The sequence below is a fragment of the Schistocerca nitens genome, chromosome 5, assembly GCF_023898315.1.
Source record: "Schistocerca nitens isolate TAMUIC-IGC-003100 chromosome 5, iqSchNite1.1, whole genome shotgun sequence".
Taxonomy (NCBI): domain Eukaryota; kingdom Metazoa; phylum Arthropoda; class Insecta; order Orthoptera; family Acrididae; genus Schistocerca; species Schistocerca nitens.
The window spans coordinates 873,049,957-873,069,919 of record NC_064618.1 but is presented as its reverse complement, the minus strand read 5'-3'; the positions used below and the strand labels follow the sequence as shown (position 1 = coordinate 873,069,919).

The following is a 19,963-nucleotide window of genomic DNA, read 5'->3' as shown; positions in this document are numbered from 1 at the left end:
CACTATTTCATACTCAAACTCTAAATGTAGCCCATAATTTCCTAGTTGGATAGGATATGGTTTATTGAAACTAAATGTATCTCCTTCCTTCACATTTATAGGTACATTTAATTGAAGGCTGGATTTAATTCCATTATGTTTAAATGTTATTGCTTCTATGTCAGGTGTCACAGACCGTAGTTTCATGTGACCAGTGTATGGTAGATTATATTCATACTTGCCATTATGTAGCAAATAACGTGATTCACTTGGATTTGTGGAAGGTATACTATCTATTCGCAAAATGAATTTCGGATTTGAAAATTTCTTATCTACATATGCTTTGTTTACTGCATCAGTATCTAATATTGGTTCTTCTATATGTATTAAGCGTTTATTTTGTAAATCAAACACTCGCTCTGTTACACTGAAAAGATCTAACATACTTAAAGCCGCTTGTGACATTTTTCCACGAATATCATTGCTGCTTTTTATCAGAGGTGATATTTTACGATCAATTTTCTTTATAACATCTTCAATATATTTCTTATGAACAGCATCATGCATATGAATAGGATCAGAAACATTTTCAATACGCAGATTTCTTACATCAAATCCTCCATCCTTTATAGCAACATGATTCAAAAACTGATGTAAACGATCGAAAGCATGCAGAAGTGGTGTTATTTTTGATTCTAATTGGTTCCAAATACCATCTACATATTTTTTGGTAACAGCATCACTCATAGTTAATGGATCTGCAACCCCACTTAATCTCTTACTTTTGAGCTCTATTACGTTAGTCCCACTATCTGAGCGTAATACATTTTTGTGATTCAAATCAATTATTTGCTCCAACTGTTTCTTAAGCTGTAAATAAGTATCATCTACATATTTTTTTGTGCTAGCATCATTATTTTCTGATGGTGTAGAAAGATTACTAATCCGTTTTGAATTAAGCCTGATAGTATCAGCGTGTATATCAAATACCTCTAAAATAATATTAAGTTTATTCCATGATATTACATTATCAATTAATCTTCGAACGGTAGTCACAGTACTATCAACATATCTCTTAGTAGATGCATCATTATTATTTAATGGGTCTTGCAAACCAGAAATTCGCTTGTTACCAAAGTCTATTGCACTAGGAGAGTGTTCTACAACACTTAGAAATGATTTTAGCTGAGGTATCCATCTACTAATAGAACCTAAAGATTTATCAACATATTGTTTTGTAGCAATATCGCTTACAGCTTCTGGTTCAGAGAGGATGAGATGAACGTTTCTTGAAGAAGTCATTATGCTGACTAAGTGCAGAATCATATAACACCCTTTATATACAAAAATACTCATCGAAAGTTTTACGATATCGACCATTGTTTATGTTATCATCTTTACTGATAACTAAGAAGTTATGTGTTCCACTTTCCCAAACCTGCTTACACATGCTTTGAAAATCTGCATAATCCATATCAGTACTGACATGATCATTGTACACATGCCTCAGATTACACTCATCTTGCTTGAAAAGTATAATCAAGTTAGCATTATCTCGAATTAGTTGTTTTGGAATTCGACTATATGTTTGACATAGATAGAAACAATCCACATCATAATGTCGTCCCATGCAAAAGTAAGCCCTAATGTTGTCCTGTTTATCACACACAACATCATCAAAAATAAAAACAGAACATGGTAAAGCTTTATCAGGTAAAATAACATCTTCATTATTAGAAAATGTGAAAAACCGGATTCCTTCAAGACCAGATAGTATGTGTGAAAGGAGTTTGTACTTATCTTGATGCAATGATTTTGAATATATATAAAGATTCTGGAATTTTAGACCATTTTCATGGATTAGAAGATTTATAACAACATTAGTTTTTCCACAGTTTGAAGGACCACAAATAAGGCAACGTACAGAGTCTGGTAACAATTCTCCATGTTTCTTCCTCCTATCTACGTCGTTTGCAAAAGTAATATTCTTAACAGGTAGCTGGAGAGCATGTTTCTTCAAGTACATTCTGATGAAAAGTGTTGTTGTTGTTAACACATGTTCAAATATATATAAGACTCTGTTTTGCTATACATTTAATCATTCAATGGCTGGACGCAGACAGAGGAAGACTGGGCGAGGTCTTATAAACAAGGCTATTAACAAACTGCCAATAGAGTTGCACTTACCTGGCTACAATTATTGTGGTCCCAGTACAAAACATCAGAAGAGACTGCAGCGTGGTGATCGTGGAATAAATCCCTTAGATGATGCATGTAAAGAACATGATATAGCCTACGAGAAATTTCCAGATAACATTTCAGAGAGACATAAAGCAGATAAAATACTAGCAAAAAGAGCTTGGGACCGTGTAATAGCAAAAAACGCAAGAATTGGAGAGAAACTGGCAGCGTTAGGCGTGGCTGGCACAATGAAAGCAAAAGTTAAATTGGGGATGGGTGTACGGAAGCATTCGGGTAAAAACACAAATACATTAAAAAAGGTCATTACAAAAGTAGGCAGAGCAATAAAGGGATTAAAGAAGAATAGTAATCTTCTTAAGGCAGCTAAATTTGCTCATAAATTGGCTGTAGACAGTGTTCAAAAGACAGGAGTAAGTGGACTGAAAACTAAAACCCGCTTTATCCCTATTCCAAAAACTGGTGGTGCGCTACCTCTTATACCAATATTTGCCGCTTTGTCAGCTATCGGAAGTCTTGCAGGTGGAGCATCAGGAATAGCAAAAGCAGTAAATGATGCAAAGAATGCACGCAAACAGTTAGCAGAGATGCAACGTCATAGTCAGATGACTGAAGCTATAGCGCTGCAAAAGGGTAAAGGGCTTTATTTAGCACCATACAAAAAAAATGGTATGGGACTCTTTTTAACAAATGATTCTAAAAAAAAAATTCCTATGAGTTTACCAAATCGAGCTCTTACTAACATCGATTTACTCTATTATGCGATAAAGATGAAAATACCTCATTTTCGAGGAGTTTTTATGCGAGATGCTTTACCAAAAAGAGCTAGAAAGTTTGAAACTGCAATTGTAAACCTTAATAGTTCCAATGAACCTGGTTCACACTGGGTTGCTTACAAAAAGGATGATGATACTGTATATTACTTTGATAGCTTTGGTAATCTACCACCACCTACTGAAATTTTGAAGTATATGAAAAACTGTAATTTTAAATATAATTATGATAATTTTCAAGCAATTAATAGTTACAATTGTGGTCATCTATGTTTAAAATTTCTGTGTAATAGATAAAAGACTGGTCCACACATTGTTATAAGCATTTCCATGATGGAACCTGGAGAAGGTGCAACGTTAATTGTTAGTGGAAAAACATCAGTTTTGGTATCCAAATTTAATCCTGCATTAGATTTGTCTAATGGTGTATATGAAATAGCGCTTCTGAACTACTTTTCATATAATTCAATACCTAATGTCACACCATCAAACTGCAACTTTTATTTTTCTAAATATGAAAAGATATATCAAAAATTTAGTCTACCAACAGGTTCTTACGAACTGCATGATATTTTTCTTGAAATTTTGAGACTGAAGGATCAATACAATAGTAACCTTCCACAAAATGCTAAAGAGCTTTTTCTTGATTTTGATTATGACAAAAAACTACATCGTTGCAAAATTAAGCACAATGTTGATATTAACTTTTCTCTAGAAAACAATATTGGCTCAATTCTTGGGTTTGAGAAGCGTTTGGTAAAAGGTCCTACTAGTAGTGATGATAGAAATACGGTAGTAGCAGAGCATCCTGTAAATATTCAGACTATAAATGTTTTAAATGTAGAATGTAACATATCAGGAGGTTCCTACATTAATGGTGAACCAACACACATTATACATCAGTTTTGGCCAACAGTAGCACCTGGATATAAGATAGTGGAAACACCAAATTCTCCCATTTATATGCCGGTAATTGCAAGATACGTAACAGATTTAATAATATCCATCTGTGATCAAGACGGACATCTTGTACCATTAAATGAGGAAGAAGTAACTGTTAGACTACATTTACGACGAATACTATAATGGGAATTGTGTATACTGAAAACATTAATTTTAGAACTGGAAGTGGGAGTGTTACCAAAAAAGTAAGGAAAAATAAAAAGAAAAAGAAACTGCTGATGGCACATAATAGGCAGCTATTGAAATCCTTAGGTTATAAATTAATATAAATACAGGAGCACTCTGAACAACACCAACACTTCTACATGAAATGTTAAACAGTGCAAAAGGAGACATGAGCAACATTTTGAACGTTCGTGAAAATATTTTATTCGATGATTCAATTCATCGCATCGAGAATCATGTGTATAAACCTTATGGTCAATCAGTATTTGGATACAATGATTCAGTGTCAATTGTCATACAAAATGAAAACAGTTATTTACTCCCTTCAGAAAGTAGATTATTCATTGAAGGAAAAATAACAAATTCTGAGAAAAAGAAACCAACTGATGTTGATCTAAGTAACAACTGTATGCTTTTCTTATTTTCTGAACTTCAGTACCGTATTAATAATGAAGTCATTGATCATGTTCGTAATCCAGGAATAACTACACTTCTGAAGGGGATTGCATCATTCACACCAGATCATTCTAATATACTGCTGAATGCTGGATGGGGTTCAACTGAAAATTTAAAAAAATTGGTGGATGAAAAAGGACATTTTAACTTTTGTGTACCTTTGAAAATGATATTCGGTTTTTGTGAAGACTATAAGAAAATAATACTTAATGCTCGTCATGAATTAGTTTTAAATCGTAATAGGAATGATACATCATCATTGATATCTAGTAAACAAGGTACTGAAGCACAAATAATATTGGAAAAAGTATGGTGGGAAATGCCTCATGTACATGTGTCAGATAAAATGCAAATTCCACTATGGAATATCCTGAAAAATGATACAAGCTTAAGACTTGCTTTTCGTCACTGGGATTTAGTAGAAAGTGTAGCACCTGAGGTAAATTTTTGGTCATGGCAAATTAAATTTACCACATCTCTGGAAACAGCTAAATATGTCATTTTAGGATTTCAGGTTGATAGGGACAAGTATGAAAAAGATTCGAGTTCATTTGATTTAATAGATGTTACTAATCTGAAAGTGTATCTAAACTCTACTCGATTTCCAGAAGAGAAGTTTCTTTGTGATTTTGAAACAAAGACTTTGGCTCAAGCATATGACTTATATTCCAGATTTCAAACCTCATATTACATGCAACATGGATTAAGTAAACCACTGTTGAGCCCTGTTGAATTCCATAGGAATCCTATATTTGTTATTGACTGTTCACATCAAAATGAATCTTTAAAATCATCAATAATAGATATGAAGATCGAAATAGAAACAAAGAAACCTTTTAAGAGCAACACATTAGCTTACTGCCTTGTAATACATGATATCATTATTGATATGAACCCCACCACTAACCGTGTGATGAAACGTGCGCAGATATAAGCTCAAAACTTTCCATCATTTTTTAGTGTTGATTGAGGACTTGAGTGTATCAAAATGAATAAGGTGATACTCATTGAATCAACACACGATATTGTAACTTGTGTGGTTGTGGATCTGACTAAGGATGCTGAGAAAATATTAAGTGTACATATTATTATCTATTCAGCTAGTGAACTAGAGAATCTTATTAAAACACTATTTCTAGCTCACAATGAGTGTAAAACGATTGTATACTCCAGACATCAAGTGAAACAAGAAGTTCTGCAGTGTTTAAGGAATGTAATTCCTAAACCCACACATCTGTTGCAGCTGGAAGAATATGGTTTACAAAAAGATGATTGTAATGTTTTTGAATTATTTAACTGGTTAAAATCAAGAAATGTATGTAGAACACTGTTAAAAATTTACCAACAGTTGAATGAACCTCAAAATTTAAATGCTTTAGATTATTATATGTTTCCTGTACAACTGTTACCTAAATTAATGCCCATACAAGATGTATTTACCTCATTACCATCATGTATGCAAAATGATTCATTCTTAAAACCTTATTACAATTGTAGTCAACATCATACTAACTGTTATGATGAAGTAGATAACTGAAAATATGTAAGAAGGTTTATCTTTGTAAATAAAAAACAGTGTTTATTAAATAGATTTTTTATTTTGTTCACCTTAAATACAATTGCACATATACAGTTACACATGTTTCAGCTTTCTACTGGCACACAACTCACAGACATAGAAACTGAATCTGTTGCTATTCTGTAATGTCCCCATGGTAATGTATTTATACCATTTTCTTCCACATAACGTTTGTCATCATCATATGACAATGCTAGTTTTCTTTGCTTTACTGTACGGACTACATGAAAATTTGATTGAATACTGAACTGTGTGCTCATTTTAAGCACATTATCCAATAAACATGTACGATAGTCATTAATGTTCATCTCTCTTAGAGATGCACGTTTCACTCCTTTTGCCTTTTGCAATACACACTGAGAATCAGTTTGAACTGCATACATTTTGGCTCTTAAGCCTATAAATTCTGTTATAATTTCTCCATTAAATTCATCTTTCATAAGACCTATTACTCTTTTATTACATAAGGGGATATTGTACCTATTATTAAACATATATCCAGAGGTATCAAACATGTTACTGATATCAGGTTTAATATCCTCATACAGATCCTTTGTAGATATATGGTAAACAAAACTATCAGTATCTGTGTAACACATTTTTACAATTTCTGGTGAATACTTTTTTAACATATAATTATAGTGAAAGTTGTACATACATGTTTTAGAAATATCTAGAATTGCCATGCCCACAGCAATTGGCTTGTCAAACAATATTGATATCTTAGCCATTTCTATAGCTACTAGTGATTCATCAAAGATAATTCTCTTCTTAAAATTTGGTTGGGCTATTAATGAGGCAGCACCATACCTACCATACCATGAGGTTGTCAGTCGAACATCACGCATTTTTCGTACATTTTGCATCGTTTTCCCAAATGTACTGTTATTCATCAGCTTAAAAAAGTTTTTCTCAAAATCGTTTGTAGCCTTTGCCCTCTTCATTGTGTTGATCTCAATGTAGGGTTTCATCCAAGCCTTTTGCGAAAATGATAGAATCCTATGAATCTTAATCACTTCAAGACCTAAACTCAAACACTGCTTTAGGTTCCTGTAGTGAATAACATATCGGCTTTTATTATACAGAGCACACATGAGCCTAGGTGGTGCTTTGCTGTTACTTTTTGGAGATTTCATTTTCTCAGGACAAAGGGGTAAATCTTGATGCAAAGCATGACAATGCTTAGGATGTTTCAGATCAACTTCTAAGATATAACCAACATCTGCCTCATCAGATACACTTGTTACATCAAATGCATGTACCTGATCTTCATTTAACCATTTAAATTTGCCAACTGGTAGATACTGCATCATAGCCCAACCATACAGGTTATTCACATCAAAGTATGCTATGAAGGAGTCTTCTTTAGAACAATCATAATTTTTCATATATTTATTATTTGCCACAGCATGTCTGTGTGAACAGTGAACAATTCCTCCTCTGATCCCTCTTTCAATGAACTGTAACTGTGTAACATCAGTTATTAATTCCAAACTTTCACCAGTAGATTTAAGTAAAGCATCCCAAGCTAATCCTGGTGAGGTGATATAATGTGCAGGATCTAATTTGTAAGTGTCAAGACACAACTTCCTAAAATTCTCAAATACATCAGCTAATAAAAGAACATCTGATTTCAAGTATATATCTGAATAATCTCCAATAGTCTTACACTTAAACACTTTCCATACATCACAGGCACGTCTATACTCTACATCAGTTACACTTTCACCAGTAAGCATACTTCTGAAATTTTCTCTCGGAGGTAACTGTGTTTCTAATAACTTACCCTCTTCAGTTATATATTCATAAGGAAAGATACCTTTCTGACAGACTAAATTAAATTCAGTTTCATCATTAAAGAATTTTTTTGTAATTTCTAAACTGTCTTGGGTCATATAAGAAACACACTTTTCTAATGAACATGCCAAAAAATTTAGTGAATCTATAAAGCGATATTTTAAAAAACCAATTGATTTATCTGTGAGAGAAAATTTCAGGTATTTTGTGAATGATTTGTATTTTTCGGTATTACTTGGTACTAAGCTGACATGTCCTTCATTCTTTGTAATTTCTCTATCACCTACCAACACTTTGTACTCACACAGATCTTTTATTATGAAGTGTCCATCATAATTAGTCAAATTATGAAATACTACAGGTACAGTAAAACTAGATCTATAGTTTAAATTACATGCTTGATGTGCTGCTCCACGAAACTGTCCAGTGAAATGACAATGATCTCTTACTCTAATATCATTCTCTAAAAACGGCTTTTTACATATTTGACATATGTTGGTTTTCTCAAAAAATTCTCTATCTTCATCATTCATACACATCTGCTTATTTTGCTGTAAATACTGTACTAACTCATGTGAAACTGAAGCAAGTTTATCAACAAACCACTTAATACAGTCCTTTCCTCTGTATGAATAAAAATGTGAATGCTGTTCTTCATAAGTACAATGAATATACATTGCAGCACTGTAAGGAATGTGAATATGTATAGATTCTGAATGTGATTTCTCATTAGTTTGAGCGCAACTTGCAACTGGTTGTAGGATACATTCTATATCACCATAAATAATAAATGGCGCCTTTTCCTTATTTTTATAATTCTCAAATTTTATTATTTTATTTTCATCACTTGGCATTATCGTTCTCACAGCTTTAAATGTATTACAATCTTCTAAATGAATCTTTAGTTTCTTTTCCGTATAAAAGTAACACAAGCATCTTTCACAAAAATGAATTGACTGAGTATGTTTTGTAAGTGAAGATCTCACTAGATGAGATAAGCCAGTAATGCAAAAGAAATGATAACACTTTGAAAAATCAGACTGGAGCATTAAAAGGTTTGCATGTTTTTCACATCTTTGTTTGCTTATATAAACAGGTACAAAATTAAATTCCCTATGAAGATCAACCTCCTTTCCAACCATCATCCAATCACCATTATCATACTGAATACCATACACATTTACAGATACTCCTGGATTCTTCCTCTCAAATACAGCAATATGTTTCAGCTCAATTGGAAATGTAATACCTGAGAAATTAAGTTCATCCTCATGTTTCTTATAACTAGACACTCTGCATTTATTCCGTTCCACAGGATATAGTGCACATAGTACAGCCCATTTAAAACATTTCTTGTCTTTAGACACTATGTTAACTACCGCTTTTTTCTTTATAATAAATTCAGGCAACTCAACATCCTCTCCTACATGAAAACTATTCTCGTTTAGATTTACATAGAGTTTCATAATTTCCTTTAGAGCTAGCCCTGAACCAAGCTTCTGAAATGCATCAAATTTTTTCATAATTTTTTCTACAACATTTTCTGTGTACCATGCACCTATATCACTGGAAACGAAATATTCCTTGTTCTTAGTAGCAAGATGAACAGTATGTTCTTCACCAGAGGTTGGTTTTACAAATGTACACTCGAGACAACAATTGATTTTTAGAGAACGATCCTGTGCTTCAACTTTTACCCTAAATAAATCAAAACATCTTTCAAGGAATTCTCGTGGGTCTTGAATAGTATGATTATATATTTCGCCCGTACATAAACGTCTTTGGAATGCTGATTCTTTGTCAACCCACTCCAAGTCAATATCACCATCAACATACCTTCTTCTCCTTAACTGGTTGTCATCCATTAAATTACACTTTCGTGTATCTCATTAACACCGAGAAGTATCTGATTACAGTTTGAGTAAATGCAGTTTATATCCCCATTTTGAAAATCAGATCTTAAATTGCTCTCTAACTCTGAATAATCATAATCACAAAATATAGATTCAGTTTTTGCACATGTCTGTAAAATGTAAAGTATTTCCTTGAAATAATGTACATGACTCTCGTCTTGATTAAATATATACAGTTCTGTAACATATTCACATTCGGTTTTGCAATATCTTTGGTAAGCTAAATAATGTTCACCTTTTACAAATACGTCATTAAGCAATTTCATTACCTTTCTGTAAATGTCACAGTTTGCATAATTCCCATTAATTTTAAAGGTAAAATTGAGTGTATTTTCTTTCTTAAAGTATTCAATGCACTTATCATTTTTCTTACTGTCCAGATCAACTACTTTAATGTTCCCATGCCTGCACACTTTGTAATACCCCACAGACATTTCTATGTATGAACAGGACTTAAGTGATGGTTAGTGTTCTCTAGAAAGTTACAAACTTTTGTTAATAAAATGCTAAGACTCTTCACATCAATATAGTACTTATCTGTAAAACGTTTACTACTATGTGCTGAAATTAACAATATCCATCCCATTCACTCTTCCACTATAAGATACTCGAACTGTTCCGTTGCTAAGGAACGTTATATCTTCTTCAGACATATCACTGAACCGAGCTGGCAGAAAGAGTTTCTCTTTCTCAAGTTCTACCAATATGGATGGACCATAAGGTGTGTTGACCCGTTTTGCTCCCAACACCAGAATCTTTTCATTTAATGGAAGAGCTGATAGGCGTGTGGTCGGTTTCTGACGACCAGCTCCACTGCCAAGATCATTTAATTTCTGCAAAGAAGGGTTCCTGCCTTGAAATATAAATTATGCTCTCTAACTCTAATGCTAATGCTTTACTGTACATAAAACAATTGTAAGTACTTACATTTTGTCTTCTTCTGTAGTAGATGTCTTCTTCCAAACTCGTAGCTACCTCGTTCTGTCGCTGCACACAGCACAGACACTAGCTTGCCAACTTATGGTTCATCTGTCTGCTGATGAGCTTATATAGGCATATGGGTTGATAACAGTTTGATATTAAAAGTGGAGTAGCTAAAAATTCTGAGGAGCCAAAGACCTGCTATCAATTGAAAACTCCCAGTCATATGCTCTTGAACTGTTTGCCATGTGTATAAGGTTATCCGTTTGGGTCATGCGATAAAGAGGTTACTATACTGAGATCATTTGCGTCAGAAAAATTGGTACACTCCACTGATATGAGAGGAGTCAAGGACCTTAGAACTTTTATCTGTACAGGTCAGATCCTGAAGAAGTTATCATGCTGAACTCATTTATGTCAGAAAAATAGGGTCTTTATCACATGCTCGAGGTTATCCGAATAGGTCAACCAATGTAATGTATCACTGAACTTGTTTCATCATAAGGTTATCCGAAGAGGTCAGTCAATGTACTACTTACTGAGTCTGTTTTATCACAAGTATGAGGTTATCCGAATAGGTCAGTCAATGTATTGCTGCACTGTATCTGTTTCATCACAGGTCATCACTTCCAACAAGTTTAGAGCCTATTTATACAGCAAGTTCACGGAACAGTTTCAGTTTACTTCACACTTTGTGCAAGCAAATCATATTTTTCAAGATGTATACCGTAATCTTTGACTGTCAGGGCTTCAAAACAACGAGCAATGTCTTTCTGTTTAAAGAAATTTCTTTTAGTTTAATGCGTGATAAAATTGTAGTTGCCACAGGACACTACATAATAAACTGCACTACACCCTATCAAGAGTTGGATACGACAACAGCAGCATGGCTTACCAGAAACCATCACGAGTTAGAGGTATATTCAGCTGGTGTGCCTCTGGAATATGTGGTCCAAGCTCTTCATTCTGTTATTCCGGCTCAAACACCAGTGCTTGTTAAAGGTACAGAAAAAGTGCTGTGGGTAAGAAACCTGTTACCTACATTTACAATCATCAACATTGAAGGCCAGGGATGTCCATCATTACATGCACTGCGCATGATAATGGGCGTTAGCAGGACACAACCCACAACAGCAAAATTAAATGTTGACTTGCTTCGAAAATGGTGGATCGATTCCAATCTCATCCACTTCCCTCAACAAAGAAGTCATCTGTAACTAGCATGATGTTGATGAGATGATTAACCAGCCTTCCTTCTTCAAGAAAGAAGACACTGCTGTATGCTTTTCCAAGTGCATCATCATATTTTGTGTTGTGGGCATAGTAACTGTGAGCTGAACATTCCACTGTGATAGTGCTTCAGGTAAATGAGTTCATTACATCAGTTCTTTTTTATATGAATGTGGATAGTATATGATGTGACTGTCTTAACAGCATAGTGACTGTTAGTTCAGTGTGTGAGAATTTAATAAACCATATCAATAAGAACAGAATTCTGCAGACATTACTCATGATATTTGTTACTGTTCTAGAACAATGAAAGTTGTGTGATGTGAACTTTTCTCACACGTCTCACAGTCACCATTTTATAAGGAAACGACTAGTGTTTATTTCGTGTGTTACATTGTACAACAATGTAATAAACTTGTTTTATTTTACAGTAATCCAACTGTTGTGTTTTTTATCAAATCCTAACCATTTCACAAATGCCTTCTTTCCCTTCTTCCTCAGCACTTTCTCTACAAGATATGTATGTGGATAGTTGGTTTTCTGTAACTCATATCCATAAAATGAGCCACTGATAGTACGTGATTGGTTGTCTTGTATTATATATGTTCTCGGATTTGTTTCTTGAACTTTAACTATCTTAAATATTTCAGTTGACCAATTCGGAGTGTAACCTTTATCAAATACTGCTTTATGCTTGCTGATTCTCACAAAATCGCCTATATTAAATTTCTTTTTGGTCTTATCCACAGTCTGTATTTTATTATATACTGTAGATAGAAGGTGATTATCTTTAACATCACAAGGTCTCATCTTAATAGTAGAATGCTTTGTTTTATTATATTTATCAATTAAACGTGGAAGTAGGTCAACCCATCGGATAGAACCTAGAGCTGTAAACTCTTTGAACATTAGTCCTTTTAATGTTCTGTTAAATCTTTCAACAACAGAAGCCTTCAAATTAGAATAAACAGAATAATGATGGATACTAAGCCGCTTCATTACAGATCTAACTTTAGAATTATAAAACTCTTTACCCAAGTCTGTTTGCAGTAAAGCAGGAACTCTCTTACTATTTTTGTATAACTTTTCGAAAGCTCTCGATACTTCATCCCCAGTTTTTGTCTTTAAAGGTACTGCCCAGGCATATTTGGAATATACATCAATGACTGTTAGAATGTACTTATATCCTGAATTGTATTTAGAATAATCTCTCATTTCTACCAAATCAGCTTGATGTAGATCATCAAGTCCTTTTGTAATGACTGAACGTCTAGGAAATACTCTTCTAGCACTGCGATGCAGTTCATTAGCGATACCATGCTGAGCCATATTGAGTGATATACTAGTAGGAAAATGAGGTGATATTTATGTGTTAGTACTGTCTCATACAAAGATATTATAGCCTCTTATGATAGCAACTATACAAGTTTCAACATGTCTTACAATATTGGTTTCTTATTTTATGTGTGTGAAAGAGACAGAGATAACTTGAAGGCAATGATCTCACTAAAACAAAAATAATAAAATCTGAGCCTTGAGGATAGAATGCGTAAAGCAATAAGGAGTACAGGCACGTCACTGGAGACGACAGCATCGTGCTATCACCATTCAAAACGCTGATAAATTGAGGAGGTTGCAAACCAAATCACATCAATGTCAGAAGCCCACACACCAGGATACAGTGTGGTAAAAGGGGTGGGAACAATGATGAAACAACAATGGATGTTATAAATGATGCTAACCACTGAGCTACAATGTCACATTACTGAAAATTATCAAATTTAGACACTTAACAAAAAAATTCGAATTATAGGTCCATAAGCTACAACAAAAACACGTCAGAACCGGCAACATTAAGCAAAACGCAACGTCATCTGATGACGTCACAGATAACACACGTCAGCATCGTTATCACATGACATCATCTGATGACGCCACTGATAACACACGCCAGCATTGTTATCACATGACGTCATCTGATGACGTCACTGATAACACACGTCAGCATTGTTATCAATGACGTCCTCTGATGACGTCACTGATAACACACGTCAGCATTGTTATCAATGACGTCATCATATGACGTCATTCTGACATCATAGATAAGAGCCTGGGGGCCCGGGCCGGAGCTGTGCTTGAACATACATAGCTTATCTACTCTTGTGTAATCTAAATATTGTAGCCAGCTATGAATACTTAAACTGAACTTTGAAATTAAAGCAGTGAAATGGAATTATGCTGGCGTTTGAATTTCAACGACACTCGGGTTCATTTCGGAAAAGGAAGGGACCCTGCTTGGCAATGCAATTGGGACAATGAGCAACAAAGGTTCATGCTACGTTGCTGTAATTTTGTGATTTGAACAGTTTGAAAAGCTGAGGTCTGCCATACAGTTCTGAAACTTGACGTGCTTTTAGTCTTCCTTGTTGGTTGATTGAAGGTTTGAAGTCGTCGATCGAGGAGGTGGCGACAGTCACTCATTGTCGGCCGTCGCTGTTGCAGAAGCTGGATGCTGGCGCGCCTTCTTCTCGACACGGTCACCAGGCGAAACGGGCTCTTGATGTGTGCCAGCTAATGCTTCCCGTCCGCGACACCGTGCTAGAAACTACCATAGCAAGTTGAGCGCAATTACATGCTACCAAACCCCGAAAGCGCGGCAACTCGCGGGAGCGTCACACAACACACCTGCTCAACCGCCCTACTCCAGCCAGACTCTCTCTGCCCGCGCTCCACGCGGCAGAGTTAACACTACCAAAGATCATAAACACTTAGGTTCTCCACACGACCTATCGATGTATTCGTTCGATAGTAGAGTTTTCCCTAGGCCAGACGCAGCGCATAAATACAAATAATATTCACACAATAAACCAATTATAAATCGACATAAATGCATATATATATATATATATATATATATATATATATATATATAAACAGTAAAACAATTACAATATACAAAGACACAGAAACGTCATATATTCAGGTAACAAAATATGGAAAAAATATTACACTACAATAGATGGAAATAGGAGGATATGGATTTCCGGCGTTACAAACAGACGTGTAATTATTTCATACTTCTACACCCGGTAACGTTCGACTCATTGCCTACCTAGCTCACTAATCTTTTTCGTGAGGGCTTTTAGAAAGTGCATTCCACTCCAGAAGCGCAGTTGACGAAGGGTTACAAGCAAGCTACCTGCTTCAATCTCTCTTACATTTATTCTGGTGGCCACACAAACTGTAGGTATCCAGTTTTTATCTTTGTCGCCTCCTCCACAACATTCTGTCCTCGGCATCGTCTTTCCTTGTTCGCAGTAATCTGAAGGTCCTTGGCCACCAGGTTTCTCCATCTTATTTCAAGTGTGTCTAAAGGTCTTCTTAGTTCCGGTTCGTTCTCTCTCAGTAATGATCTCTCTTCACTTCTACAGAAGTAGGCGGCCCATATGAGTCCTCTTGTCTTTGTTTCCGCAAGAACATCTTGTTCATTACATGTCTCCCTGAGCTTCCTCTTCATTCTTTGTCACCATACGTCCTCCGCTAAAATTTGTCCCAATATTTTTCATAGAATTTTATTTGCGAAGTTCTTCATCGATCTACTTATTTGTTCTTTCAGAACAGTACAGCAGTGCTCGTCTCATTATAGTATTATGTATCCATACTTTCGTACCTCTTGAAAAAGTTGGATCACAGTAATTTATTGAGTAAACTGGACTAATAAGACGCTCTGGGTGCCACTAGTTTCTATCTCTTCTTTCTCGTCATTTCTATTGTTTACTAACATCTGTAGATATTTAAACTCACCCAGTCCTTGAAACTACATGACTGTCAATCTTCAGGGTTACCTAAGTCTGTCTTGTAATCCCTTTCTATCCTAGAGGTAAATTATAATAAAAAAGTCTTATTCTTTCAAAATCTTGAACTTCCGTCTTTCCAGATGTGCAGGCGTCTGTTTTCTGCTTTCACCTTCTGTTATTCCCCCAGGACATACAATACTCTCTCAAACAGAAAAAGAAGAAAAAGGAAAAATAGAATACGACACACTGCGAAGGAGTTATGCAAACTGGTCACGAATTTATATTCAAATATTTGCACAGGTATCGACGAAAAATGCAAAATTTTAAACTTCGGCGGATGATGGACGAGTGAGTGATGCTGCAGCACAATTTCTCTTCGCAGCCGACAAGAATAGTAAACAGGGTCCATGTCGACGCCAGGGCATAAGGTATCCGCGAATTTAATCCGTATACTCATTTGGACAGAAACAGCGCCTCACAGAGAGGCCCCTGAACAATACACAAAGGTGTCATCATCTGAGGCACGATGTGTAGTTGGACTCAGAGAATTTGGCTGCAGTAATCGGCTAATCGTTCGACATTTGAATAGGAGTGACGCCACAATTCAACGATGTTGAAAGGAGTGGCTGCACCCTGGCCAAACACAGCAATCGACCTAGAGCGTTCGTCAGAGAGACAGCGCTCCAGATTAACCGTTACCGATCCGACGTGATGCTGGTGCTTCAGTACCACAAGGAGCATTAGTAGGCCGCTCACAGAAAGGTGTCTGTGTGGTGTCACCGCTAGACACCACACTTGCTAGGTGGTAGCTTTAAATCGGCCGCGGTCCATTAGTACATGTCGGACCCGCGTGTCGCCACTGTGTGATCGCAGACCGAGCGCCACCACATGGCAGGTCTAGAGAGACTGACTAGCTCTCGCCCCAGTTATACGGACGACATTGCTAGCGACTACACGTACGAAGCCTTTCTCTCAATTGCCGAGAGACAGTTAGAATAGCCTTCAGCTAAGTCCATGGCTACGACCTAGCAAGGCGCATTAATCATATCTGGAGAGAGTCTCACTTCTATTATCAAGAGAAATGTACCACAATGAATTAAAGTTAAGTATACGAGAAGCTCCGTTCTTTTCTTTATAGCTTTCATCACGTATCCTGTTTCAGACTTAACGCCAGTCGGCGTGTGTGTACGCGTGCCTTTCGGTTACCCGTCACTGTGGACTGGCTGCCTTGTCGGTCCACTACAGTCTGAGTTCAAGACGCCCCTTGCACTGACTGCCAATTACATCTGTATTACAACAAGCCTTTGCAGTGGTATTGGGCACATTCGTCCTGGAATCGCATTAACTGAAGAAGAATTGTATTCAGTGACGAATCCCACTTTGAACTGAGCCCCGACAGCCAGCGAAGGCGTGTCTGGAGATGCTCCAGACAGTGGAGGAATTCCAGTCAGGTTGTCGCTTGCCATATGGCCCGACAAAGAGGACTGATGGTGTGGGGAGACGCTTCATTTCATAGCAGGACGCCTATGGTTGTTACCAGCACCGCCCTTATTGCGAAGCAGTACATGACGTTATTCTGCACCTCGTTTGGTTTCTCTCCTTGGCAAACCCTCCTGGGCTTATATTTCAGCAAGATAATGCCCGTCTGTAAACGGCGAGAGCTTCTGCTTCTTGTCTTCGTGGTTGTCAAAATCTAACCTGGCCAGCACTGTTGCCGTATGGCTTGCCAGTGGATAACGTTTGGGCATTATGGGCAGCGCCATCCAACCAGCTCGAGATTTTGTTGATCTAACGCGCCAGTCGGACAGAATTTGGTACGATGTCCTTCAGGAGGACGTCCATCAACTATATTAATCAATGCCAACCGGCGTAACTGCTTGCATAAAGGCCAGAGGTGGGCCAGCCCGTCAATGACTTGTTCAGTTTGTAAAGGTCTGTCTCTTGAATAAACTATCTAATATTTTATGGGATAGCCAACACTTGTACATTACATCTACTGATTTCAATTCCACCTGGATATTTCCTTTCTGGTGCGTCATATGTTTCCATGGAGTGTAAACTGCGTACGATGAAAGAGGTATACGAAAATCCCCGTAAGAGGCTACTGTCACACAGGCACAACCATTCGTCTGGAGCCTCTCAGCTCTCCCGAACACAGCTCTCGTCCTGCTTCTGCACCACTTCCTCCAGAATGTCGTCTACATTCACCAATAGCGTGGACAGCCAATAGCGTACACTGTCAACAGCAGAATACGTTTTCTCATCTTTGTACTTGTGGACATGCAAGCTATTCTGGCGACAGGTACCAAAACACAAACAGTACTGCGCTATCAATTAGACAGTCACAAACCGTAACTTAGATCAGTACACTAGTTCAAAATGGTTCAAATGGCTCTGAGCACTATGGGACTCAACTGCTGTGGTCATTAGTCCCCTAGAACTTAGAACTACTTAAACCTAACTAACCTAAGGACATCACAAACATCCATGCCCGAGGCAGGATTCGAACCTGCGACCGTAGCAGTCGCACGGTTCCGGACTGCTCGCCTAGAACCGCGAGACCACCGCGGCCGGCAGTACACTAGTACAGCACCTGCACGCAGCTCCGTACCTTCCATCTTATCTATTCATTATAGTTCAACAGCTGACACGGCAGAGGACAACAGCTCGCTCAGAGCCGGAAATCACAGCGAGCACACGCTGTTCGATGGAAACAAGAATTCTAAATTACAATTTGTTCACGCTACGGAGCAAACTACGTAGGAGATGACTGCTTCTGTCGCATCACACGTCTGATTACTGTGAGAAGCTTAACCGACAAAAACAGCAGACACTCAAGCATAACGCAGTGGTTAAAGGTAAAATGCAAAGCACTCTTCAAAACAAACATGTGCAAATCCAGAAACATTCACGGACGAAACGTCACGTGAATGCCTTATTTGCTGCCAACAAAAAGTCGTTAATTGTATTCCTCCGAGTTCACAAAGCGCCGATCAGTTTTCAAACTGACAAAGGGTCGTCACTTATGCCAAAGGTAACAGACTTTCAAAGTTTGCTGTTCAGGTAGAGCAATCAGGAGATTCCAGAGAAAGGCCAATTTTCAATAACTGTTACGTATAAACAGTGTATGAAACAGGCTACATTCGTGGTTCTACATTGATCCTGACGTTCATATCGCTCTGCAGTGTTACGCCCAAATATTTAATTGACGTGACTGTGTCAAGCGCTACACTACTTATGGAGTATTCAAACATTACGGGATTCTTTTTCCTATTCATCTGCATTAATTTACATTTATCTATATTTAGAATTAGCTGCCATTCTTTACACCAATCACAAATCCTGTCGAAGTCATCTTGTATCCTCCTACAGTCACTCAACAACGACACCTTCCCGTACACCACAGAATCCTCAGCAAACAGCCGCACATTGATATCCACCCTATCCAAAAGATCATTTATGTAGATAGAAAACAACAGCGGACCTACCACACTTCCCTGGGGCACTCCAGATGATACCCTCACCTCCGAAGAACACTCACTATCGAGGACAACTTACTGGGTTCTATTACTTAAGAAGTCTTCGAGACACTCACATACTTGGGAACCAATCCCATATGCTCGTACCTTAGTTAGGAGTCTGCAGTGGGCCACCGAGTCAAACGCTTTCCGGAAGTCAAGGAATATGGCATCCATCTGATACCCTTCATCCATGGTTCGCAAGATATCATGTGAAAAAAGGGCGAGTTGCGTTTCGCAGGCGCGATGCTTTCTAAAGCGTTGCTGATGCATGGACTGCAACTTCTCTGTCTCAAGGATATTGATTATATTCGAACTGAGAATATGTTCGAGAATCCTGCAATAAACCGACGATACGGATATTGGTCTGTAATTTTGAGGATCCGTCCTTCTACCCTTCTTATATACAGGCGTCACCTGCACTTTTTTCCAGTCGCTCGGGACTTTACGTTGGGCAAGAGATTCGCAATAAATGCAAGCTAAGTAAGGAGCCAAAGCAGTAGAGTACTCTCTGTAAAACCGAATTGGAATCCCATTAGGTCCTGGCGATTTATTTATTTTCAAGCCATTCAGCTGCTTCACAACCCCAGGGATGTCTATCACTATGTCCTCCATACAGGAATCTGTACTAGACTGAAACAGGTGTATGTTTGTACGATCCTCCCGCTTGAAA

The 19,963-nt window shown here is 37.1% G+C and overlaps 1 protein-coding gene across 1 annotated transcript; it reads right to left on the bottom strand.

Moving 5' to 3' along the window:
- Window positions 1-6,149: 6,149 nt before the first annotated feature.
- LOC126260029 (uncharacterized) lies at window positions 6,150-7,968 on the bottom strand. Its single transcript, XM_049957202.1, has 2 exons — window positions 6,595-7,968; window positions 6,150-6,559 (listed from the first exon to the last, which is right to left on the bottom strand). The coding sequence occupies exons 1-2, from the start codon at window positions 7,851-7,853 to the stop codon at window positions 6,544-6,546; spliced, it is 1,275 nt and encodes a 424-aa protein (XP_049813159.1). The 5' UTR covers window positions 7,854-7,968; the 3' UTR covers window positions 6,150-6,543.
- Window positions 7,969-19,963: the final 11,995 nt, after the last annotated feature.

Coding starts and splice junctions, on each gene's coding strand:
- LOC126260029 (XM_049957202.1), bottom strand. CDS start 7,853: ATGCTTACTGGTGAAAGTGTAACTGATGTAGAGTATAGACGTGCCTGT.